Source organism: Chaetomium fimeti (assembly GCF_033439085.1).
Source record: "Chaetomium fimeti strain CBS 168.71 chromosome Unknown B0H64scaffold_4, whole genome shotgun sequence".
NCBI classification, from domain to species: Eukaryota; Fungi; Ascomycota; class Sordariomycetes; order Sordariales; family Chaetomiaceae; genus Chaetomium; species Chaetomium fimeti.
The window spans coordinates 1832011-1857146 of NW_026944332.1; the positions used below are offsets into that span (position 1 = coordinate 1832011).

At 58.2% G+C, this 25136-nt stretch overlaps 8 protein-coding genes across 8 annotated transcripts; 2 read left to right on the plus strand and 6 right to left on the minus strand.

Moving 5' to 3' along the window:
* Positions 1-36: 36 nt before the first annotated feature.
* On the minus strand, positions 37-2539 carry B0H64DRAFT_474602 (uncharacterized protein; the record flags this gene model as incomplete). The annotated part of the gene is made up of 4 exons (XM_062808064.1): positions 37-225; positions 282-1160; positions 1230-1456; positions 2509-2539. 4 exons carry the CDS (start codon positions 2537-2539, stop codon positions 157-159), a joined length of 1206 nt encoding a protein of 401 aa, XP_062659200.1. The 3' UTR covers positions 37-156.
* A 191-nt stretch (positions 2540-2730) lies between these two features.
* Positions 2731-4200, plus strand: B0H64DRAFT_359505 (ribonuclease H-like domain-containing protein; the record flags this gene model as incomplete). The annotated part of the gene is made up of 1 exon (XM_062801681.1): positions 2731-4200. One exon carries the CDS (start codon positions 2731-2733, stop codon positions 4198-4200), a length of 1470 nt encoding a protein of 489 aa, XP_062659201.1.
* Positions 4201-4319: 119 nt separating this feature from the next.
* B0H64DRAFT_151862 (39S mitochondrial ribosomal protein L46-domain-containing protein) lies at positions 4320-5974 on the minus strand. Its single transcript, XM_062798445.1, has 3 exons — positions 5731-5974; positions 4890-5656; positions 4320-4754 (listed from the first exon to the last, which is right to left on the minus strand). The coding sequence occupies exons 1-3, from the start codon at positions 5768-5770 to the stop codon at positions 4458-4460; spliced, it is 1104 nt and encodes a 367-aa protein (XP_062659202.1). The 5' UTR covers positions 5771-5974; the 3' UTR covers positions 4320-4457.
* Positions 5975-8390: 2416 nt separating this feature from the next.
* Positions 8391-10747, minus strand: B0H64DRAFT_151875 (uncharacterized protein). The gene is made up of 2 exons (XM_062798446.1): positions 10335-10747; positions 8391-10251 (listed from the first exon to the last, which is right to left on the minus strand). The coding sequence occupies exons 1-2, from the start codon at positions 10651-10653 to the stop codon at positions 8609-8611; spliced, it is 1962 nt and encodes a 653-aa protein (XP_062659203.1). The 5' UTR covers positions 10654-10747; the 3' UTR covers positions 8391-8608.
* Positions 10748-12424: 1677 nt separating this feature from the next.
* On the minus strand, positions 12425-13546 carry B0H64DRAFT_442062 (60S ribosomal protein L43; the record flags this gene model as incomplete). Its single annotated transcript, XM_062806614.1, has 8 exons — positions 12425-12488; positions 12545-12594; positions 12710-12741; positions 12793-12807; positions 12927-12962; positions 13017-13048; positions 13428-13438; positions 13508-13546. 8 exons carry the CDS (start codon positions 13544-13546, stop codon positions 12425-12427), a joined length of 279 nt encoding a protein of 92 aa, XP_062659204.1.
* A 568-nt stretch (positions 13547-14114) lies between these two features.
* On the plus strand, positions 14115-16136 carry B0H64DRAFT_359512 (Saccharopine dehydrogenase-domain-containing protein). The gene is made up of 4 exons (XM_062801682.1): positions 14115-14383; positions 14446-14935; positions 15010-15599; positions 15691-16136. Exons 1-4 carry the CDS (start codon positions 14329-14331, stop codon positions 15846-15848), a joined length of 1293 nt encoding a protein of 430 aa, XP_062659205.1. The 5' UTR covers positions 14115-14328; the 3' UTR covers positions 15849-16136.
* B0H64DRAFT_152018 (major facilitator superfamily domain-containing protein) lies at positions 15831-18583 on the minus strand. The gene is made up of 3 exons (XM_062798448.1): positions 17893-18583; positions 17701-17831; positions 15831-17646 (listed from the first exon to the last, which is right to left on the minus strand). Exons 1-3 carry the CDS (start codon positions 18096-18098, stop codon positions 16010-16012), a joined length of 1974 nt encoding a protein of 657 aa, XP_062659206.1. The 5' UTR covers positions 18099-18583; the 3' UTR covers positions 15831-16009.
* Positions 18584-19926: 1343 nt separating this feature from the next.
* B0H64DRAFT_322651 (pleckstrin domain-containing protein) lies at positions 19927-23405 on the minus strand (the record flags this gene model as incomplete). Its single annotated transcript, XM_062800571.1, has 5 exons — positions 19927-21166; positions 21223-22170; positions 22256-22779; positions 22913-23094; positions 23165-23405. The coding sequence occupies 5 exons, from the start codon at positions 23403-23405 to the stop codon at positions 19927-19929; spliced, it is 3135 nt and encodes a 1044-aa protein (XP_062659207.1).
* Positions 23406-25136: the final 1731 nt, after the last annotated feature.

The window sequence follows — 25136 nt, forward strand, 5'->3', positions numbered from 1 at the left end:
AATTAAAAGTTTGCTTACCTACCCTCACTTTCTCACATCTCGCTTGTTGATTAACGCCATTCACGCTGTCCCGTCTCGCTTGACCTGCTGGCTCTTGCCGTGGTTCGGTTACCAGGCGTTGCCGTGTTCTGACTGACGGCCTCTGCAGTGTTTCGGTTACTGGTTGTTGCTGTACCCATGTTCCTGGCTGCTGCCGTTGGGCTGCTGGCTGCTGCCATATTCTGACTGACGACCGCAGTAGTGTTCCGGTTTCTGGGTGTTATCGTGTCCCGGCTTCTAACTACTGTCATGCTCGGGCTGCTGGTTGTTGCCGTATCCCGGTTGCGATCCATGGCAACGTTCGGTCTCCTGGCTGCTTCCGGGTTCAGGCTACTGGCAATGACATTCTCCCGGCCCCCCACCGCCGTGGCGTTCTGGCTGCTGCTACTACCGCCTGCTGCCGTCCCCGGACTTCTGCGAGGCGCAGGAGGAGGCAGCGCTTTCCTCCACAACAGATTCCTCGCAAACGCCAGATCACCAGCATCGTCCCCAATAAACGGCGAGCGCCCCACCCAGCCCGGCTCGCCCAGCCCCCGACTCAGCCGCCGGTATTCCTCGGGGCTCAGCCGGCCGGACACGCTGCAGCGGTCCAGCATCTCGGCGAGCGTGCCGCCCGCGGCCAGGCAGTTGGCGCACACGCCGTGGAAATACCGCCCCGCGGTCGCGCACACCGGGATCGCCTCGCCCGGAATCGTCGTCGTGATGCGCCGCCGCCGGCACCGCACGCACTGCCGGTCGCCGAGCCGCACCTGCCCGCAGAGGTAGATCATGGCTGCCACCAGGGCGTTTAGCGTGTCGGAGTGGTGCTGTGGTGTGTTTCGGACCTCGCGGTGGTGGTGGTGGTGGTTGGAGACTAGGCCCCGCGGGTCGAAGGGGCAGTGCGGCTCGATCAGGTGGAAGAAGGAGCGGCCGTGGCGGTGGAAGAAGGGCAGGGCGAACCACTCCGGGTTGCCGGACACGACGACGGTGGAGGTGGGGGTGTGGCCGAGATAGGTCGGCCGCAGGGGGGGGCCGGCCGGGTCGTAGAATATGCCTTTCTTGAACGGCGAGGAGTGGCACATGGCCTGGCAGTGCGACTCTTGCGAGGGCGGCTGCATCCGGCACCATCGGAAGTCGGAGCCCTGACGTCTCTGTGAGCGTCTTGAGTGCACGGGATTGTGGTTTAGAGGGTGTAGGTATACTATACATACATAGCTGCCCTCGACGGAGAGAATCCACGCTCTGCTTTCGCCGGTAACGTACTCCCAAGGTACGATTCCGTCGTCATCGTCCGAGCCCGACGACTGAACCTCTTCGGGAGGCTGTTGACGTTCCTCTTCGGCTTCCGGACGGCTTGGGGGCCTGACGCCTGTCGAGGGCCCTGCTTCTCCATCTCTGCTGTTCGGTAGTCCCCCATTACCCTGGTCGTCGGAGTCGTCTGGGATTGTGGTCGTGTTAGTGGTACTATGTCACCTGCTTCAACCGCATGGCAGAGACTTACATTCTCCGAGGGTCAATATATCTGAACCCCAACATGTGCTGCAATATGTTGGTGACACACTTCTTCTTGGTTGCTCCTGTGCAGGCGGCGGCGGAGGAGCCATCACGCGCTCCGTTGTTATTAAGAGTGGGAGAGTGTTAGGGTGGCTCGATACAGAATGCTGTGAGGTGATGCGATGTAGAGATGCTGGACTACGGACAGCCAGGTATTTTAGGTGCTTGCTCTGGTTAATGGGGTAGCGGAAAAGTAGGAAGGTTACAGGCCGAGAAAACGGGAGAAAGCGAGGGAAGACCGTCAGTTGATGGAGGGGGGTCGGTGTGCTTGGCTGTGTCTCGAGATGGAAGGGTAATAATACGCCGTTATGTCTTTGTACTTTTTCTGGTTTTCCCTCATTGGCTTTAATGTTTGTTTTCGTTTGTGGGCTTTTACGTTAGGTACTTGTTTGTAGCGTGTTAGCGTGTCAATCTTTCTAATATATCCCTTTCTGCTGCGTGGTGCAAACGCAAGCACGACTTGAGGCTTCCGGGGCGAAACCACGCTCTAGACTCTGGAAAACGAGCCGGAAAATTCCTGGTCAATGATGAGGATATTAAGGGTAGATACATCAAGAGTTCTTCCCATTTTTCCTTGAAATAAGAAAAGAACGAGGGCGGTTGATATAGCTTCGGATGGTATCATGGATTTTGTTTACCCCCTTTTTGGAAAGCATAAAGGACGTGGAAGTACTAAACAACGCAACAACCCGCCACAAAACCCGATTGGTTTCACCTGCCGCCGAGGCTTTGCCATGCAGAGTCAGGCATCTTAACGTCTTTATATTCAGCACATGAGGCATCCTGCTGGCCACTATAGTTCATACTTCCGCCCTGGTAACTCCCCCTTTTCAACTCTTCCAGACCTCAAGTTACAGCTTGGTTTCCTATTCACCATTCCAAGGGCTAGTCTCGTCCACCTTTGGCTGTTGATCGATCCGCTGTACCACGACGCACCCGTGGGGTACTCGGATATGCTCAGTGTCATTTTGAATTGACTCAAGACAAGACAACCTACACCGGCCTTGTCTCTCAGCCACCACTTTCACAGATAACTACACGCATGTGACTGAATGTAGGCAGTTCACCATGGACGTAGACCGCTTCAACTTCTGGCAGTCTCTACCTACTGTCCTCGAGGCAATTTCTTTGTCTGACTATGTTTCGTTTGATTTGGAAATGAGCGGAATCCCTAACTCAGTCGGGGCCTCCCAATTTACTGAATCAGTTTTCTACCACCTCGCAGTTGGAGCGGCCAGGACATTCCAAATCCTGCAAGTTGGTTTGACTTGCTTGTCTTACGATTGCAAGTACAAAGGTCTGCTCCCGGATGGAACTGCTGCTCCTCGCTCAAGATGGCTAACATCACCCCAAGCAGGATACCGAGCACGAACCTTTACCTTTCAACTTACCCCTGAGTTCTTCCCACCCAACACTGCCTTGGCGAAGCTCATTGACCGGAAACTGGTGCTTTCATACCGCAGCTTCTTGTTTCTCAAGGAAAACAACTTCTCATTCGAAAAGACCTTTTCCCAGGGCGTCCCTTACCTGAGCCGTTCCGAGGAGATATTTGCCAGCAGCCTGTACCTGACGAAGCCCCAGAACTGGAGCGACGCGGGCAAAGATACCCAGCCGCAGGAGTTATGGGACAGCGAATACAAAAGGCGGCATGACTCGGTCGTGAGGCAGACCGGCAAGCACACACCAACACCCCCAACCCCACGGAGTCACGAGCTAACACCACCAAACCACCTAGGATTCCGATACATAATCGAAGCCCTCGTCGGCGGCTCCTTCGCCTCAGCCCTGAACCCGGAGCTGCTCCTCAGCAACCACCTCCCACCCGCCCTCCAATCAGCCGCCGCCTCCCAACTCGGCCAGGACCTCCACCTCTACGAAGCCCGCCTCCGGACCCGGCGCCCCACCCTCATCGGCCACAACCCCTTCCTCGACCTCTGCTTCCTGCACGAGACCTTCCTCCAAACCCTCCCCGCCGACGCCCTCGGCTTCCGCCGCGCCACGCGCCGCTTCTTCCCGCGCATCATCGACACCAAGCACCTGGCCTGCCAGCTCGACTGGGAGCCGAGCTGCAACCTCGCGCAACTTTATGACGACTTGGTCGTCGGCTGGGACCGCCGCCACCATCACCCCCATAATCCTCACGAGCATCACCACCACCCCAACCCTCACCCCCAGCATCACCAGCCGCCACCACCACCCCCACCACCCATCATCCCCGAACCTGGATTCGACGCCCGCGAGCGTGGCGGCGCCGCCCACAGCGCGGGGTTCGACAGCTGGATGGCGGCGGCGGTGTTTGTGGCCCTGTCGGCGCAGGTTTTGGCCCGAAAGGGTGGGGGACCTCTGCTGCCACCGGTGCCGCCGCCGTCGCTGCGTGGACTGCGTCGGGAAGGGGGGATGGGCGTGACGGCGGCCGGGTCGAGGCCTGGGAAGGGGGACGAGTTGTTTCGGGAGCTCTGTCCGTTTGCGGCGAGAGGATTAAAGGGGGGTGCGAAGATGGGGCCGGGGAAAGGAAGTGGTGAGCTGCCGCCGCCGCCGCCGCCGCGATGGGATGGTGAGGTTTGGAGGAGGTATGGTAATAGATTGCGGATGGGCGCTGCGGGGGTGATGGATTTGGCGCGGGGGTAGGGTTGAGGGAGAGGCGGGAAGGGGTGGGTGTGTGGTGGTCGTTGCACTGTTTTATATTTGCATCCACTTTTTGATGTTGTCTGGGCATGACGGGCCTCGCATGCTGTCCTCCCTGACGGCGGCGGGGGACAGAAATGAGCAATTGATACATAGCGTACATTTCTAGATTACAATACACAAAACAGAGCGAGAAGCGGCCCGCTTGGTATGTCTTGTCAACTCTGACCGCCTTCTCTCCCCCCCCCCCCCGGCCGTCTCTACCTCAGCTCCATCATGCCGCGCACGCTGTGGTAGTACTCCTCCGGCAGCACCTCCTGCAGCTCCTCGCGGGTCAGCCACTTGAAGTCGGTCAGGCCGTGCTTGTTGCCGGTGAGGTCGGCCTGGCCCGTCATGATGCGGCCCTTGAGGAAGAAGGTCTTCTCCCCGCGCTCGACGACGGATGTGCCGTCGTCGCCGACCACGGGCTTGACCACGTGGTGGGCGACGGGCACGCGGCCGACGATCCACGTGTTCATGTTGGGGCCGGCGGATTCGGTCAGGACCCGGGCGGCGGTCTGGAATTAGTTAGTATTGGTACGTACCGTCTGTGGTGGTTGGTAGAGGGGGTGAATAATTAAAAAAAAAAAAAAAAAGAAAAAGAAAACGAAAAAGGAGAGGGCAAAAGAAAAATAGGGACGGGCAAAACGAACCTCATGCAGCGTCTCCTCGGTGGGTACCAGCCCCGTCGGGAACTCCCACACGGCCTCCTCCCCCTCGGCCCCCGCCCGGCGCACAACCAAATACAGCGTCCTCTCCATAGCCCGATCCAGCCTCTTCACATCCCCAGCCTCATCGGCCTCACTCCTCCGCGGGACGGGTCGCTCGACGGGGACGCGCTCCTCGGGGGCGATGGGCTCGCCATCTTCACTAACGCGGACCTCGGCGTCGGCGAGCAGCTTCTCGACGAGCTCGGCCGGGTCCGAGGTGGAGCTACCCGTCAGCAGCTCGTCGTTCCAGGCCTTGCGGCCGCGCGGGTTGTAGCGGCCGATGTCCTTGGCCGGCACGCCGTGGCGCTCCTCCAGCTTGATGCGGAAGTCCAGGTCCGCCGCCGTGTCCTGCTTGAAGTAGAACTGCCGCCGGAACGGGGCCGTTAGCCGCTCGTTGAGCCGCTTCTGGTAGAAGTAGAAGGCCGACTCGAACGGTGTCTGCTCCCGCGTCAGGAGCGGCGCCCGCGTGAGGATAACTCCCGATTTGATGCGGTAGAGATCCGGTTTGGGGGCCGTCGTGGGTGTTGTGCTTGTGGGAGGGGGTGGTGTTGATTCGGGAGTGGGGGTCTGCGCGGTGGCCGGTTCGGCGGAGTAGTAGCGGCGGGAGGCTAGAGGAAGGACGGCGGAAGCCCGAGGGGCTGTGGTTATCGTCGACGCTATCCTAGGCCGGGGTGCTGGGCGAGCGCACTGGGTGCAGACTCGGTAAGAGCCTGGGTGGTCGTGGTGGTCAGTCAACATTCTCAATTGGTGTCTTTTTTTTTAGAGAAAAGGGAAGGCAGCTTACCCCTCACCAGGGCTGACCCTCTACCTGGCGCCGACATCATGGTGGTGGTGTTGTGACTTGGTCGAACGCCCACGCGGTCAGCTGCTGTAGTCCCAATTCTTCAACACTGGAATAACTATGGACCTCTCCGTCCCTCTTCAAATCGCGGCAGCGAACCGTGAACTTTTTCCATGCCGGGACCGCACCCCACTTTTCCGCGGTGCCGGAACCCACACCGCCTTCTTCATTTCGCCTAGCGCCTAACCTGACGCACGTGCCAGCTCCCACTTGCTATGTTAATTTTGTCGATTTGCAGCCCAAAAGTTTTTCTCTTTTTCTTTTCTCTTCACGGCACCAATCCTTATCATCAAGACTGTTTCTCACCTCCAAAACGTCCTGACCATTTACAGGTGCCCAGAGGGATATGCGGCTGATTCGCTAGCGGTGCCTGTGCCGAGAGGCTTTACTCCTACCGGGTTGCTGTTAGATAGTTGCCGTGAACATGCCAATGCCTGAAAATCTCCGTGTTCCGAGTCGGGTCGGTCCAACCATTCCAATGCCATTGTTGCAAGGGCTTGCCTAAGTAGGAAAATGTAATTGCCTTGATTAATCGGGCACCGGCACCGGTCCGATGCTGTGTAACCATCAGGATATTTTTACCTTCTATGGCGGCCTTTTTCGCGGAACCGTTGATTGTGGCCCCTCGTCTCCAACTGGAGATCCAACTTTACCGTGAACAAAGGTCCAGACCACGGGCTCAGGGTGTCCCTTGATTTACCTGTAAATCCGGGCCTAGAAACCCCAACCCACCTAACGGACTCTGCCAATCCTAAACCAACGCTGACGATATCCCGCGCCAACCAACCTCGCGATCACGACCTACCCATCGTCGAGGGCGGATGAACCAGAATATTCTCACCCCGAAACCCCCTTCTTCTTCCCCACACCAAACCAGCCACACAACTTCTCCCAAACCCGCTTCCATATCCCGCACCCCTTCTCAAGGCACTCTGCACACCACTCGCGGCCGATGGCGGCGTCTTCGTAACAAGGACCACACTTCCTACAGATACATGTGTCCAGCCCCGGCTCCGTCCCGGGACGGTACACGATGACGTTGGTCTCGGTGCGCCTCCCACGGGGCCTCGCGCGGTATGGCGTGCGGCGGGAAAACTCGTCCATGGTTTGTGGGGTTAGTAGTGATGGGGTGGGCTGCTGCTTGTGCTGGAAAGTGCATTTTCAACGCCAACACTTGAAGGCATTACTTCATGGGGGATACTTATAGCTATCTTTGTAGGAGGGGTGCTCCCTCAGCCACGTATGTTTTCACTGTGTGTGAATCATGTTGCAACACTACACGTAGCTTCAGAAAGTACGGGCGCCGCTGGCTTGTGTCATCACGAGCCTTGCTAGCAATGATTGACCTGCCACGAGGCTTGCTTTCAGCGAATTTCTTATAGCAGTTGCCTCGAGTGCCTTGGCCAGAGTTGAAACCGGGTCGGGTCGGACCAAAAATACCAGGCACTACTTGAGGACAAGGGATGAGAATCGGGGGACATGCCCGGTTTTACGAACAAGATAATGCTTCATTGATTATACTCTCCAGGATTCCCAATCTTGGCTTGCCAGCAGTCAAGCCAATGCCATGACCACGTTAACTTAGACGCAGGAAGTACGACCCCAGGCTAGTCCGGCATCACACCTCGCCATCAAAAGCCCGGGATGTGTTTCAAACGCACGATATAAAAACCAACTCATCGCAAACAACCACCCCCAAGCCCCGTTCAGTTCAGTCGCACTCCCGGCAGAGACCCCCCTTGACGGCGACCTTGTTAGCGCAGCAGCACTGGTCACAGGCACACGTGTAGTTAGTCTCCATCTTGGACGCCTTCCCCGGCGCGCCGCCGGGACTGGAATCTAGCATCTTGTCTAGGTACGAGGCGGACTTGTTCGTGACGCGGTACTTGGAGCTGAGCAACTTGTATATGGAGGCGGGACCGGAATCGGTTTACGTTGAGGTGGAGCTGCGGCCTGGGTTGGTTTACTTTGGGATTGAGTTCGACGACGGTTGGGCCCGAACGATGAGTAGTGAGTGGTAAAGGCGGGTTGGTTGTGTAGAGATCTAGAGACACTGTTTCGTGAAGCGGGTGATGCTAAGGAGAGGTCAACACCGAGGTTTATAGGTTTTTTGAACCATGGCAGACACTGATTACCACGTGGCTCTCAATGTGTGTCATATCCAGAGTTGAGAAAGCTGTTGTTAGGTGGTCTGAGAGCACTCCGTGCAGTAAGCGGCATCGTCACGGGCGAACACCAAGTAGATGACAGCAGCAGCGCGACTGCGCGATTTCCATCCGACCACCCGGATAGCCGACCACCCACCCGCCACTGCATAACTGTGGCTGCAAAGTATAATACATACAGGCACAAAGCTGCCCCCCCCTCCCCTTAGACATCGACACATTCGCCACCCCGACCAAAACACCACGGAGCCATTCCGCGCCTGCTAGTATGCATGTTTTACCAGATAGCTAAGCTGAAACTCATATGCCCAAACTCCCATCACCGCCGACCCTTTCTCGGTTGAAACACAAGATCAAAGAATAAAAGACAAGATACAAATCGCTGGTGCCCCCTCATGAAATCCGCCCCCGTCCCATCCATAACCCCATCCAGATATTGTCCGTCGGGTATCCTATCCAGATCCCCTTTGTCTCTCTTGCAACGAACAAAACCAGCCCGACCCCGATGCCCTGAAACGCCGCCGCTGAGGGCCCATTCAAGATAAAGAAACCATCCCATCGTCAACCGTCATCCCGGTCATGGCTGTGTCATGATCATGCTATGTGTGCTGTGTTCCGTTGTTCCGCAGTACAGGTCAGGGAGGCTCGCCGACTCTCTAGGCCTTCAGAGAGGCGACCGCGCGCGCAACCTCCTGCGTCGCCAGCCTCTCCCAGCTCTGCTGCATATCCTCGTTGATTTCCGGGTTTTTGACCTCGTCGTAGATTTTACGGGAGATGTCGCGGTTGATGGTTTCGTATTGTTCCGCCGTCAGCTGTTTGGAGCGCCAGTGCGGTTTCAGCGCGCCTCGCACGATTTTGCTGATGTTCTCCTTCATCTCAAAGGGCAGAGGCCGCGCGGGTGATGTGTTGTGTGATCGGGACGGTAGGATGCCGTTGTGCGTCCGCCGGGGCTGCGGTTGCCGGAGCTCCAGCGCGCCGTGTCGGCGAGATGGATGCTGCCTACGGCCCCGGTGCTCCGAGTCGCTGTTGTCGGGCGATGACTGAGCGGCCTCTCGTTGGGCTGCTCGCTGTGGTGACGACGATCGTGATTTCTCTGCCGTGTCCAACGATAACCCTCGTGTCGGGGTATAAGACGGCGGGGCGTAGAGGGGCGCGATGTGTGAGCTCAGCGTCATCACTGGAGAGCTGGCGCGGTTGGGTGGCGGCGTGATCGAGCCTTGGCTATGTGCAGGCGATGGGGCGTCATTAACACCCGGGATCGGCCCAAACATTTGTAACAAGGTTTCCTCGTCCGACGGCGTGCTCATCTCCACCTCTTTAAGCAATGAAGACAAAAATGAAGGCGGCGCACCAGCCGCACCAGCCGTACTACTCGATGCTGAGCTACCCTGCTGTTGTGGTTGTTGTACTTGCTGTTGCTGTACTACTTGTTGCTGTTGAGGTTGTTGCCGGCTTGACGATGAGGCGGGATCGCGAGCCGCAGACGAGGATGACTCGCCATTCGTGAGTGGCAACCGCCTGGTGCGGGGCCGCTTCAACTTTCTCTCAGGTTCGTGATGCGGCTCTTCTTCGCCTGGCTCGGCCGTGGCAGAGCGAGACTTGCGCTTTCGGGAGTCCATATCCCTGGCTTTTTCCAAGGCGCCCCATGCAAGCCGTTCCTCGCGGGTCGGTGGGCTGGGCTGGGGGCGTTCCACCCACCGTGCCATGTTGTTCAAGAAGACGTCTCTCGCACCCAAGCGGGCGGCGATGTTCAGGCGTTGTTGCCAGCGCTCGTGTTCTTCCCGTTCCCGCTCGCGTAGTTGGCGAGACCGTTGCAGGCCCTCGAACACGGCCGAGTCGTCCTCATCCTGGTAGTCGAGGTCCAACTCGAGTGCATCCCAGACGCGACCTGTGATCCTGCCCCAAGCCCCCTGCCATTCGTCGGACCGTGCTCGTTGCCGTGCGCGCCGCATACTAGCTTGGGTACGCGGGAAGTAATAGCCCCGGCCGGAGAAGCCACCGTCCCCGTTGGGGACATTGTCGACGGGCTGCATCACGTCCGGGCCAAGGGCGTGCTCGCACTCCATGCAAAACCAGGGCCCCCGCGGAACGTCGTCGAGATCGACGCACTGGGTGTGGTAGGCGGCATCGCAGCCATCGCAAAGCAGGAGCACCTCCTCATCCCCAGCCGAGTTGCACACGGGACAGCGCCTGACTTCTGGCTGTTCTACCATCTCCTCCATCCATTCTCGGGGATCGTAGTCGGGCACCACGGGTGCCTGCTTCTTGTCCTCGACTTGACGGGTGGACAGGTTCTTGCCTGCAGCCAAGTGTGTTAGTCGATAGCGTCCCGCAACAACTAGTGGGAGCTAGCTGGGGTCCGGTGTTGGGTGGCGAACTTACCTCCAACCTTGTCGTAAACAGTGACGGTATGGAATGTCTGGCGGCAGATGGGGCAGCTGTTTGCCTTTTCGGTCCATTCCCGCAGACAGGCGTCGTGCAGCATGTGGCCGCAAACCTCGATCTTGGCTACATTTTCGTGGTTGGTGTGTTCCGGTCCGTTTTCTTGGTTTGGCTTGTCGAGTGCGTCGGCATCTTCAATGGCGAGGCGTTCGTGGTGGTCTTTTAGCAGCTGCTCTTCTGCAGGGGCTGGCGGGGTTGAGATAGCGGCGCTGACCTCGACCTCCAGGGGGTCGAGACAGACGATGCACTGATCAGCCATGGCTGACGGCGGGTCGTGACCAACCCAAATCGTCAAATTAATAAAGAAGGTCGTGAAAATTGAATTTTATGTCGGTATCAATTTTGGCCGGGAATTGACAGCTGTATTGATAGGTGCTGCTGTCCCAGTCTCGGATCGCAATCGCGTTGTGTTGCTTCTAGGCAGGTCGAAACCTTAGGGCGCTTGCACATGGATGCAGAAGGTGCTGAGTGGTGGCCGCAGCGGGTTTCCAGAGTGGTAAATGGCAAAACGACTGCAGCACAGGCGACGGGACGAAAGTGGACCGGGCACTGGGGTGCAGCGGGAAGCGCAGCGGGAAAAGTGAGAGAAAGGGAGAAAGAGTGCTGGCCAGAGAGGTGCTCGCCCTTTTGCGTCGTCCCGCAAGCTTCGGGGTCACAGCCAATCAACGGTCTTAGCGATGCAAGGTAGCAGTGGCAGCACCTGAGCACCCGGGCAGGCTGGCGAGCAATTCCCGGGCCAGCTGACTGACTCTTGCACAAGACAAGGCGGGGGGAGGGCGGAGGATGTGGCAGGACAACCCTACCAAGCCTGGTCAAAATGGAAACAGACGAGTGTGAATAGTTAAGTGATCATTCGGATGCCGGGGGGAGCTTGCGTCTATTTGGGGCTGTACTCCAGAGTATGGCGACGATGGCGATGATGCCGCACGTCATTCACGTACCTCGGTGATCCTCGAGGTGCACTGCCAAGTAGGTACCTATGTACCGTTGTGAACGGCGAGTACGAGAGAATTATGGTACCTACAAGCGAGGGAGAGGGTCAATCAACCCTCATGAGCTGGTTTGTGGGTTGGATTACAATAAACCATTTACTTTGCCGTCAACCGATCACCACTCGTTGATTTCTTGAATGCATCGTTGTCCCGCGTCAGTGTGCCATGCGAGGTTTCCAGCCCATCAACCCCCGACACCGAGGTGTCTCTCTTTTAATGACCGCCTTACTTTGGGTACCGCTTGTTAGGGTATGGGATACGTAGGTAACTAGTACCTGAGGTAGTGTGCTTTGTCGAAGCGAACCGACGGCTGGCCCAAGTTCGCACTTTAGCAATAACGTTGAACTCTCACCCCCGTATTGCTGTGTGGGTGGTACTTGCCAAGCCAACACCGAGTGTCTGATTCCGTCATCCCATTTTGCACCAAATCCCCGTGGTTGCTCGCCTACGGGATGTCAGGTACTAGGTGTCGGTGAATTTAGACACGGTCGGTTCGGTAGCCCGACCTCGACCCGAGACAAGAGCTCCCCAATCATAGCCATCCGTGCCTCTGCGTGGGGGATGTTTGCTGACTGTGCAGGCTCTTGTTTCCCCGGTGCCGAGAAGAGACAAGCACCGCGTTCACGCAAAAACCCATTTGGTGATTTCGACTGACGTGGCCTGGCAGGTCAAGCCATGCTAAAGTGGGGAGCCAAAGCTCGTCGTTAACACCAGGCTTCACCAAGAGGGCACCGAGGGCGCTACCAAGTGCGTAGCCAATAGCATGTGTCATGGACATTTGACAACTGCAAGGTCTAGAGTCCGGCGACCGTGATGGTCTCTCCCCAGGTATCGTCGTAAAGGGGGACCGCAGTGCCGGTTTGGCTCTCGCCCGCATCATATAAGTGACATCGTGACTCGAATCCGGGGACTCGTCGTTTCTTAAAAGACTTGTCATTGTTTGACCGGCCGTACCCAACGGCTGAATGTGTACCGCTGTCTCCGTTGTCCTTTTCCCTTGACACCAAACCCGAAAGCAAAAGCACGCCCAACGCTTCTCTAAACCTCGGTGATCTCGCGGAGACGGCGGAGAGTTGACCGCATAGCAGCCGCCGCAGGGGTCCTGGATTGTTGGTTAGACTTGGCTCCACCCGGTACCAGAAATCGGCAGTCACTCACGCAACAGTGTAAGCACCACCAGCCATGGTCTTGTGGCAAGCCTTGCAGTTCTGCCGAGGTCGAGTTAGTCATATGCCGGCACCAACGTCTGCTGCGGCCGAGTGTCGCGGAGCGGCATGCCATCCGCGCCCGTGACCCTCGGCACACCACACCAGGGGGGCTTACCCAAATGCCAACGGCCGTACGACGAACAGTGACTGTTGCCGGATTAGCTTAAACTCGGTAATTAATCAGACAAATTCACTCACCCTTTCCGCAGAATGCTGGGCAAAGGAGGCGTATGTCAGTAAAAGCGTTCAAGATAAGCGTTCGTGACGTATGCCGCCATTGTTAAGAGACGACATGGTCGCCGTGACGAATATCTATCCCCGGGGGTACATACTGCAAGTGTACCTGGCGTGCTGGGAAACTTCCTGCTCTGCGGGGTTGTTAGCGATGATTCTGGCCGGGGCGGTGGGGTGGTAGAACTTACTCTTGACGAGCTTACGGAGCGAAGCACCGTATCTGGTGTGGCGTTAGCATCATGTCCTGGTCAACATGTTCGTTGCGCCTTCGACAGAGTATCCCGATCGATCCCAAGTAGCGGTTTAACAAGGTGTGCCGCCCAGCTCAGTCCGGGGAGAACGGGCAATGGTACCGCGCGACGCTCCTTTCCGCACGATCCGACCACCTCGTGAGCAACGACTTTGAAAGTCGGACGCTTCATCCGCCGGCCCCCCCACTATCCCCGGACGATTCAAACAGCAATAAATTCCCCTGCTGTTCCCACGCTGGCAATTTTTTCTGCAAGCACACCTCCGTTGGAGACCGATCGGGCGCGAAAAGTAGTGTTGTCGTCGAAGGCGCATCCGGAAGTCAACTTAGGAAATGTTGGATCACGAACCTTGTGCCGTACTATTTTCCAGCGTCAGCGGGCTTGAATTGCAGCATGGGAATGGTTTGAGGAGCATTGCGACGACTTACCTTGCCGGAGATGCCGACCTTCTTCGTGCGCTTGGACATCTTGACTGGTTTGAAGGGTGTGGTACGTAAACTTCAAATGGGCGACTCGCTTGGGTGTTGGCGGGCGTCGACGATTTTGAGAAATGTGTACTGCAATTTTCTGGTGTGCGGCCGGGGGGGGGTGCAAAACGCGGGATCTGGCAGAACCGTTATCCCGAAGAGTTGCCAGGAAAGCGGGGCGGGGCTTCAACCCAAAGCCCCAGGGTGCCAAGCTAAGATTTTCTGTGGGAGCCGACCACTTGGCGGCGGGGCTGCCTCTCGGGAACTTGAACTCGAATTTGGGCGTTGCCTGCCGGCGATGCAGCTGCGCTTGAGCCAGTGAGGTTCTCCTACCTATAAAAACATCGGCCAACAAGAGCGCCAGAATAAATCCCCCCGAGTTTGAATCAACCGCTAGCACGGTGGTGGCTTCCTAATCGAGCAAAGTTAAGAAACATTTCGGTCGCCATGCCCTGGACCTCGGCTGCTCTTGGCGGTGAAAGGGGCTGTCTGTCGATGATGTCGTCAAAGGAAGAAACAGCGGGTCAGAGACGATTCCCTTTCCGACTTGATCGTCAATTTCAAACGAGGACACAATTTTGTACTTCGTAGAGCTTAACGAACTCAAATTTTCATTACCGTTTTATTGATGAACCTCTGTGTTAAGAACACACCAAAAACGTGCTGAATTGAGATCCCGTACATCTGTAGACGGGAGCTGTTGAGCGTGGAACTCGTTTCGGAGCTTAGAATAGCTTCAAATTCAGAGTGGGTAGAGCCATCTTACATCAGATTCTTTCGCCATGCCATCCAAACAACACGACCGCCAATACGACATTGTCGTTTTCGGTGCTACCGGTGAGCTCACCTTGCATACATCCCAATATGGAATTCAACAATAACTAACTCAGCCTACTAAGGTTACACCGGAAAGTACACTGCCCAGTACATCACCACGCACCTCCCGACCGACCTGAAGTGGGCAGTAGCAGGCCGCTCCCATTCCAAGCTTGAGGATGTGGTTGCCGAGTGCAAGAAACTCAACGCCGACCGCGCGCAGCCGGGCATTGAGGTCTGCAATTTGACAGACTCGGACCTGAGCGCCCTCGCGAAGAAGACTTTCATCCTCATCACCACCGTCGGCCCCTACGGCAAGCTGGGCGAGCATGCCTTCAGAGCCTGCGCCGAGAATGGCACGCACTACCTCGACGTGACGGGCGAGGTCCCCTTCGTCGCCAAGATGCTCAAAAAGTATGAGTCCACCGCTAAACAAACCGGCGCCCTCATGTTCCCGCAGATCGGCATCGAGTCGGCGCCCGCCGACCTCGTCACCTGGTCCCTGGCCTCCTTCATCCGCTCCGAGTTCTCCTCGCCGATCCGGGACGTGACCGTGTCGATCCACAACTTCAAGTACAACCCCCCCCTCCCCCATCTTCACCCCTCACACCTCACCCCCCCAACCAAAACTAACACCCCCCTTCCAGATCCGCCGCATCCGGCGGTACCCTCACCACAGCACTGACCATCTTCGAATACTTCACCCTCGCGGACCTGCGCGCCGCATTCAAACCCTACGCGCTCTCCCCCCTCCCACGCCCAGCCAACACCACCACCACCACCACCAACCGCAGCCCCCCCAACCCCGGCCGCAGCCTCCTCACCAAACTCACCGGCCTCCTCCACCACCCAACCCTCGGGCTCCTCACGACCTCCCCCGCCGGCGGCACGGACGCGGCCATCGTGCAACGAACCTGGGGCCTGCTCGGCACCGTCCCGTCGCGGCAAGCACAATGGTACGGCCCCAACTTCTCGTTCCGCGAGTACCTGCGCCCGCGCGGCGGCGGCTGGCTGGCGGGCGTGGTGGTGCACTACGGCCTGATGGCGCTGGGCCTGGTCATGATCACGCCGTGGCTGCGGAGGGCGGCCGCGCGCTGGCTGTATCAGCCCGGGGAGGGGCCCGAGGCGGAGGTGGCGAGGGGGGATGAGATTGAGTATAGGGGGGTGGCGGGGAGGGATGGGGGGGAGGGGGAGAGGGCGGTTTGTAGGGCGGAGTTTGCGGGGAGTGCTTATTATTGTGAGTTTTCTTTTTATTTTGGGGGGGTTTCTTTTGTGTTGTTGTTGGTGTGAGGGGGAAGTGGGTTTGCTAACGTGCGGTACACACACAGTGACGGGGATTTTCCTGGCCGAGGCTGCGTCGACGCTGCTTGAGGACGACGTTGATCTCCCGGGAGGCGTGTATACTGCTGCCTGTCTGGGCCAGCCGTTTATTGACCGGTTGGATCGCGGCGGGTTTCACATTGAAACGAAGCTTTTGGAGGATTGAGTTGTGTTGGGGAGTTAGAGGGTTGTTTGTACGATCTGGTCGTTAGATTCTGATTCAGTAAAGAAGAGTGACTTTGTACGGTTGGATACTGTATTGTATGTATATGGTTCTAAACAGCAAAAAAATCAGGGTATCATCTAGGAACAAATGCTCTCCCCCGTCTAACTATGCACGCTTGAAACAGAAACAGATGCCGTCTTCCCCTTCGGCCGACTCCACCACTTAGACCACCACATGCTCGGGGCGTCCGTCTCCCCTACCACCCTCACCTCCCCTCCCCCCTCTTGTTCACCCTCTTCCTCCCCTTCCACGCCCCTGTCATCCTCCGGGGAAACGCCCTTCCCCGTTCCATCCAGCCGGTAATCCCCCACCAACAACGCCATCCCCAACACAGGCCCGCAGGCCACCAGCGCAACCCACAACAAGACGGTGATGGTCTCCTGGTACGACCGCGCGATCGCCTCCCGCTCAGGGCTGCCCCACGCGTAACTGCAGGCGACCACGACGCTCGCATAGATCTTGTCGGCCTCACCGCGCACGTGCTCGGGCAGGTACTCCCTCAATTTTCCGGGCACCAAGCGGCCCCACACGGCGCCCGATACCGCAGATCCGACGGCGGCGCCGACTTGGACGAGGGTCAGGAAGGCTGCGGTAGCGACGCCGACGTACTGCTGCGGGTGTCCGTGCCCGTGCCCGGGCCCGTGGATATCCGTGCTCGCGGCAGCGGCCTGCACGATCAGCTGCGTGGCGACGTGCACGAGGCCGGCGCCGGCGCCAAGCATGGTCTGGGCGGCGAAGAGGGTGATGGTCGAGGCTTCGCGGGTGCGGGTGTGCAGGAGGACGGTGATAGCGACCGTGTAGAGCGCCGCACCGGCGAGAATGAAGGGCCGGGGCCGCGGGGTGGACAGGCGGCGGATGATGAGCGAGGCGACGAGGGCGGCGATGGTGGAGGCGAAAGAGAACGTTTGCGTAATGGGCCCCGCGCGTGAAACCGGGAGGTTCAGGGCGACGAGGAGGTACGAGTAAAAGTAGGGCTGGACGGCGATGTAAAAGACGGCGAAGTAGAAGAACCCGAGGGCGCAGCCGGCGCAGAAGGTGCGGGATTTGAGGAGTTGGAGGGGGAGGAGGGGGTGTGGTGCGCGAGACTCCCAGAACGGGAAGAGGATTAGGAGGACGAAGCCGATTAGGATCATGAGTAGGAGTTTGGGGTCGTGCCATCCGGAGGGTGAGCGCGAGACAAGGGTCAAGGGGATGAGAATTAGGGAGAGGCCACCGGAGAGGAGGAGAGTTCCGCCGACGTCGAGGTCGTGGAAGAGCCGTTTTGCTGCTACCCGCGGGGAGTCGATGTCACCGGTGGAGTTTCGCCGTCTCCTTTTGGTAAGGAGGCCCATCCGTTCGGCTTTCCGGCCGTTGAGGAACAGGCTTAGGGCGAGCGGAAGGAAAGCGATGGGGAGGATGACGGCCCAGATGGCGTAGCCCACTCGCCAGGTCGAATTGGCCAAGATGAAAGCGGCGATGGCGGGCCCGATCCATACCGTGACGAGAAAGGGGCTATCCGGGAGGCTGGAGAAGAGGGCGCGGTTGAGGAAGTCGCTCGTGTCGGCGATGAAGACTTGCTGCAGGATTTGGAGACCCGTCGACCCGGCCGAGTAGAAGATCTGGGCGGAGGCATATGTTTGAACATTTTGCGAAGCTGCCATTTGGATGTAGCCCAGTACGCAGAGGAGGACGGAGATACAGAATGCTTCTAAGCGGCCGAACACGTCCGCGAGCTTCGCCATGGGAGGTTTAATGACGGCTATTCAAGTCAGCGAGAAGTGTGGTGGTGATAGAGCGAGCACCTCGAACACACCGTTTACGACTCCCTGGACAACATAGACGGTCGACAGTAGCGAGTGGTTGTTGAACGAGCTGACGGCAAAGGCTGCGAGGGAGTATGTCACCTGACCCTCCAGTGACACGGTAAAGGCCATGAGGAAGATGCTGTCGCCATGGAGGTTAGCGGCAAGTCCGCCGAGTACTTCTTATCATCGAGCCCACCAACCTCAGGTAAGCTATCACCAACCCCCATTTCGACCACGTCCGGGCAACCGCTTCTATGCGCCGCACACCATCTTGGACATCGGACTCGGAGTCGCTGGCACTGTTGTGTCCGGAGCTGTTCGGGATATCCGTTACCGCGCCGTATTCACGGATATCACACCGTCCCGGGACAAGCAACGCCCGGGCGTCATCGTCGACTGCGGTCATCGTTCGGGCGGTCAAGTTGGTTGATCCCGCTGTGTCCCACCAGGCACATCCGTTGCTCCCGTGCCTGCTCTTTTAGGAGGATTCCCAGGCTGACAGATGGCCTCTGGCGCCCCCATGAACCCGCGGTTTGCAATATGGATGGCGTTTAAAACGGAACGGAGTGTTTTTTCTAAGGGGCGATGAGTTGAGACGGGGAAGAAAGAAAAAGAAAAGTCCCAAATCCCAGACCAGAAGAAAGACGAAAGCTGACTTGAAAAGCGATCATCGGTTGTTGAATCCGGGGTCTGACATTATTTGACTCACTACGCCGCTGAGCCCCTTTCAGCTCTGCCCTTGTGTCCCCCACGCCCAAAACAGGCCGGATTGGACGCAGGTTTCAGATGTCTTGTCCAGTAGCGGTCGATCCCAGCGACGGAAGCTGCTTGCCGACCTCAGCCGACTCAAAAGCACCTGCAACTCGCAGGGCCGATCCAGCAGGCAACCCGAAGCACCAAACTTGAAGAAGAAAGAACCCGAAATCCTTACCTCATGGCAACTTCCCACCGCTGCAGGTTACCTTAGTTGAACCGGGAACCGAGGCCCCCACCGCTCTCCAGGGCACCTGCCCAACTTGAACCCATGCCCCTCAATCGGGCACCTGGCCCAAATTAGATGCGAAGAGCAGTTGTTGTGGCAGCAACTGGGGGCAGGCAGTCAGGCAGTCACTGGGCAGTCAGCGGACGAGCGGACCCCGTGGGGTCACCAGGCTGGTGCGCCATGCGTGATCCTGCCGGGTGGATTGCGGTGATTGGCCGCAGATTATCGGAATGATCTGATAACTCACCAGTTTGTGGGGTCGCGGGACCTGCGCCTGCTTTCGCGTTGCCGCTCTTCCCATGAAATCCCCACTCGCGTGTTCGGCCCAAATCCGCTGGTTACCGGGTTGTGGAGCATCCTGTGCCTGTGCCGAGCCGTCGATTGGGATGCGATCGTCACTTTGAGGAACGGGAAGGCCGTTGCATGGAATACCCGGTTGAAGGTCGATTATGTATTTCAAGATGGAGTTCGGAGGAGGAAAAATAGAACGTCAGATAAATAGAGGCGGAAGGGTACAGCCTCCACATCCCTCCAAATTCGAGGATTTGACTGTTTTCTTTCCCTCTCTCCTGGATCATTTCGCTTATTTCCGGGCACAGAATCCATAACTCCCACTGTGGAACGTCGAATAACCACCAGATCAAACTGAAGTCAAAGCAAGTCGGCAAGTCTACACAGGAATAGTCACAACAAAACAATCGCCGTCATTCTAAGGGCTAAGGTAGAGATCCACCACGGCAGATCTAATATATACAAATGCCCTTCATATCGACGAACCACACACACTCATGCCTAGCCATGACGCCGAGAAGTAGTTATAGGGGGGAAGAAAAACGGGGAGAACGAGAAGGATATCAAAAAGGATAACTCAGAGGATATCGAGAAGAAGAATAAAACAGCCACCGAGAAAGAAATATAAAAAGCCGGAGCAAGGAGGAAGACCAAACAAGGGGGAAAACAAGAAGGGCAGAAAAAAGGACGACGGCCACACCACCCCTCCACCCAAAAATGACCAAAACATGAAAACATTGCATTACCATTGCCATAAAGCATCAGGATATTCCCCTTTTCCCCCAACGCCTCCTCCACCCACCCCTCCCTCCTTCCCTCCTCCCATGCCTTTGACCCAACCTATCCCCCCTCCTCCCATCCCTTTACCCCCAGCACCCAACCGCCACAACTCCCCTACCCACGCCCACAGACCGCCCCAAATCACCAGGCACCGGCAGAAAAACTCAAAAACAGAGCGTCCTCAAGCCTCCTCCATAATCCCGCCCTCCCCCGCGCCCTCCGCCCTCCACTCGCGACTCCGCTCCGTCAACCGCCTTACCCCGGCCACCCGCCCCGCCCACAGCCCCTCCACGGGCGTACGGAACGTGAAGGCGCGCTGGGAGCTCACGACGCCGATGGCCTGGAGCACCGCCTTGCGGCTGTCGCGCCCAAAGACGGCCGGGTGGCTGATCCACTCGAGCGAGGCCTCGAGCTCGGCGTCGAGAGCCGCGACCGTCGCCGCGTCGATCCCCGTCGATGATGCGCCCAGGCTGCCGAGCCCGTCGTTGGACCGCGTTCGCGGGAGGGAGGGGGTCGGGAGGAGGCCGCCTGGGGTGGTGGCGTGTGCTGATGTTGGTGAGGGGGAGTTCTTGCGGTCGGGTGTCCCGGTGGCTGTGGGGGATCCGTCGGGGCCTCCCGGGTGGGGTGTCGATGGTTGTGATTTGGAGGAGGTTGCTGGCGGGACGGGGGGGAGGCCGCCCTTGCCGAGACCCTTGAGAATGGAGCGGGTCTCGTTTAGGAGCGTGTGCGCGCGGTCGTGCTGGCCGCGGCTGACCAGCGTGAGGGCGCGGGTCAGCATGTCCGAGGTTAGCAGCTCCATGCGCCGCTGCACGACATGCGGGTGTGGCGGGATGGGCGGCGCGTTCCCCCACGGCTTCTTCGAGTTCGCCGCCGGGAGCATGGTGATGGCCAGGAGGCTGGGTCGGGTGTGTTGGGATGACCCGTCGCGGAGGATGTCGCCCCAGCTGATCTCGGCTTGGATCAGCGGCACCTCCTCGACCGAGACCGCCCGTTGCTCGTCCTGGTCCATTGGCCCCCCTAGCGCTTCGAGCCCCGACACGATGTTGTCCCAGGGGTCCTGGGGAAGTTGCTCCTGCGACGACGTGTCCGGTATGATGACGAGTTGTACCAGAATGTCTCGCTTGTCGCCGAAGTGGAGGTCACCGAGAGACGCCTCGGCGTCGCGCCCTGTTGCCCGTTTTGTGATTTGGAGCGCGCCGCTGATCTTGTGGAACTTGGCTGGCGATCCCTCGGGAAGCCTGAGCTTCAGTTTCACATTCTGGTGTGACAGCGTCTGCATCGCACCGAGACACCCAGCCAGACACTCACGGAGCATCATCCAGTCCTTGACGTACGTGTATGACGCCTTTGTCCTAGTAGAGAGCTCGATCATGGTGTCTGGCTTGTGCGTCATCCCCAAGCCGAAGGAGTGAATGGTAATCCTGGTCCTGTTAGATTCGGTTGCAGATGCCAAAACGGAATGCAACCAGTTACTTACTTGGCAGCTTCAGCCCGTGACACGACAAAGTCGACGCTGTCGGCGTCGGATGTCGAGGCATCGCTGATGAGCATAATGGTGGCGATGGGATTGTTGTACTTGCGGCCCATCAGCAGATCCATGGCCACGTTGGCGCCTTCGACAAGGTCCGCGCGGTGGCTCTTTTGCCCCACGGGCTTGATCGAGTTGAGCACGTTCCCCCAACCGGACCACGCTTTGGTGGTCATCCCGACGATGGGGACACCGCCACCCGAAGATCCAAACGTCACGAGGCCCATGCGATCGCGCTCCCCGAGCGCCTGCACCATGAATCGGAGAGCGTCACGCACGAGGTTGATCTTGACCCCCTGCATAGACGCCGAGATGGGGACCACCACCACCACGTCGACGGGCACGTGAATCGACGGGAGCAACGGGCTCCGAGCAAGGCTGGTGTACTCGGTGGGAGCAGTTGTGGCCGATTTCGCACCGCCCCACGACGAGCCTAGCGATGACACGCGTTGTGGGCGGCCTGATCGCTGCCACTCTTCCTCCTCCGTCTCGGAAAACTCGCCTCGGTCGTAGTCGGGGCTACGGACTGGTGATGTCTCGACTGCGTTGAGATCGAGGAGGGCTTGCTGCCATAGCTTGAGCTGATTCCGGTTTTCGAACCGGAGGTGAAATTGCGGCAGCTCGGCGACCGACAGGCTAAGGGTTAGAACGTTCTCGTCGATGTTGCCGGTTTCAGACACCTCATTGAGGTGCTTCTTGATGAGAATAGACCCCTTCAGCGTACAGCGGGTCGCCTTGCGCGAGGCGATATCGTCCCATTGTTCTTGCTGCGGGTGGGGGTGCTTCTTTTCCTTGACGCAGATGAGCATCTCGGCGAAGAGAAAACATTCCAGCTCCTGCCATGACTTCTTGTCCTTGCCCACACGGAGAGTGCCGTAGAGGCGAAGCTTTCCGAACCTGATGTCACGTGTTAGTCACTCTACCATTCTTGTCTCACGGGGTCCCGGTCAGGACACTAGGGCTGAGCCCGCGTCTCACTTACCGACCAAAGTCCAGGCCATGCCAGTTATCAACGCGGCTCCGTAGGTTCTCGGTCATCTCGAGAAGCACCTCGGGGGATTCGTAGGGATAAAACCGGGGGGCGCTGCGAGCTGGGGATGGTGCCCGTACCGGTTCTTCCACCCTCGGCGGCGCTTGGGGCGGTGGTGCACTCTGCAAATCCTCGGGATCTGGCCGCCATTTGTTGTCAGGTACCTCGATGGTGACGAGGCACGTAAGGGTTTGTTGTTGCCGTGATCTGTTAATTGTCGGAAACTCGGACCGAACTGTCACGGTCGGGGCTGGTATGGGGTTTCGTGTTACCGCCCGCGGGCTTGATAATGACGTTTCCATGGCTTGGACGTCGTAGTCGTGCCGTCGTGGCGGTCCGCTCTGGGTTGTCTCCGGGTATCCTCCAGAAGATGCCACACCTGTGGCCTCGCTGTCGTTCCGCGCATGTCGTTGCCCATGATAGCGATGCTCTGATGACTGAGCATCACGGCTGTCGCGATCGTCACGCATGTTACCCTCGAGATGAGCCATCACGTGAACCACCGTGTCCATGCTGCCCGTGCTGCCCATGCTGCCCGTGCTGCCCATGCTGCCCGTGCTGCCCATGCTGCCCGTGCTGCCCGTGCTGCCCGTGCTGCCCGTGCTGCACGCTGTGCCCACTGGGTCCAACGTGTCCGCTGGATCCAGCGTGCCCGGGGTGCCTATCGTGACCGTGCCCACTGGGACTAGGCCGTCCTTGTTGGTCGTCCCAATGTGATGGCGTAGGTGTTGGGGTAGCTTGGGACCGTGTGTCATTCACAGATACCGCGCGTACCATGCTACTTATTTTCTCTGAGCCTAAAAGTCAGTAACAGCACATATCAGGTTAACGAGAGCCGTCTTGGGTTTCATTGGAACTCACCGATATCCAGGACATTGCCGCCGCGGCTCGTATCGAGATGTAGTGGTGCATTACACGACGGGCAGTACTGTGACTCGAACTCCCGAATGAACTCGTAAAAGCAGGCCTCGTGCGAGACGTGCGAGCATGAAAATTGTAATATCCTCTCGCCGCGGAGGGTGTGTTCGAGGGGTTCCTCGCAGACGGCACACTCGCTCCCTACGAAAGTGCGCTCTCGGCGCGTCCGAGTCCTGTCCGACATCACGCTGTTTGCCGTTGATGCGGCTATAGACTTGGTTTCGTGTGATAGGTTTGTGTTGATCGAAGCAGCTGATTGATAAGAAAGCGATGGTGTACCGACGAGGGTTCCAGAAGCGATAGAATGACCTTCACAACAAGCATTAGCCGCCGGTTCATGGGCGTCAAAGTCTGTCAAAGGTTGGTTCTGGGTGAGGATTCTCCGCTCGCTGCGGCGGACAGGTGCCCAAACTTTGTAGGCCACCCGTGGGCAACCGAGCGGTGGCGAAGGTCAGAGTGGGATGTGGATGGCAAATATTTAGGGACACGGTCACGAAGACGTAGCCAGGATGTAGCCAGGTGAAGCCAGATAAACCCGTGCGAACAGACCGAACCTACTCTTCTCTGGGTATGACGCAGGAGCGCCGTAGGAGCGTGCAGAAGCGGTGCTGCTGGCGTAATCAGAGGTCAACCGGTCGTAGTCCGTCCTCCGTGCGCTGCTCCCACCGAACCGCACGGTCGACGAGTTGGAGCTGCCGAGCCCTAGCTCCGAGAATAACGACCGGTGAACGCCAGGTGGCTTCCGCTCCTGCTCGTTTGCAAAACCCTGGGCCTTGCTGTTGCGAGATCTATGGGATCTGCTGAACATGTGGGTGTGGGTATGTGCGCGGGGGCGCTGATGCTGGGCTGGAGTTGACCTGTTTTCGCCGTCTCGTTTCCGCAACTAGGTAGGTAGGTATGAGCAAACATGCACCCTCCACGTCAACTATGGAACGAGTTGCAGGTGAAGTGGCAACCGAGTATGTAGCTGCGGCGTCGGCTCGGTGTCTAGGTTTCCGGAAGATCTGCTGCCTGGTGTTGGCCTGTGATTGTCGCAGACCGAGAAAGTGTTGCTTGCTCCCGTCCCGGATGGGAATCCTTGGGTAGACACCCTTGGAAGGTCGTGTTTCAGGGGCGCTATCAACAATGCGGAAACCGATCTGAGGGCAGGGGTCGGGACATTGCCGTGCTGACTTGTCGCAGAGGCAAAAAACAAGAACGCCTTTCTTTTTGCCCCTCCCACGAGTTCAGTCGATTTGGGGGTCGTGGAGCGGCCGTTTTTTCTTTTTGCGCCGTTATATCTGCAGAATGCGCCGCAGAGGTTGTGCGCCAAGGACGAATAGGGGGGATCCAAGGCCGTCCGCCTGGTGTTCGAAATTCGGAATCCCCGTCACTAGGTATGTAGTGTGTCGGTACTGTGTACGGAATACTGTGGCTGAGTGAGCCGAAAAGTCGTGACTTCGTCGGAGGGACGTTGCGTGTAAGTTGAGTTGTTGGGGTGGTCTGGTGTGTGGTGTGGTGTGGTGTGTAGTGTTCAACGGAACCTCTAAAAAGAATGGAATTGCCCGTTGGGTGAGCAGCCGCCAGTCGCGCCTTCTTCGAACTTTCGGTCTTGGGGGCGCGGCAAAACGGGGGTTTGTCCTTGGTCGCAGCGCTTCGCAAAAGCAAAGAAGCGCAGAGCAGAGAGAGAGTTCCGGGACCGTCGTTGGTCAATGGATTGGCTCAGTGTTGGTCGGAAGTGTCGCGAGTGGTCAGAAAGCTCAAACCGGGACCCATATAAGAGAATAGTATTATAAGGCGACTCCGAACCAAGGGCGTGGTCGGTCGCGTTCCGACAGCATCGCGCAGCGCAGCAGAGGGGAAAGTTTGGGGGGTGGTGGAGGGTCTTCAGTCTTCAATCCCTGAGCTCAGTGGCCGGTCTGGGGTCAGCGGCTGG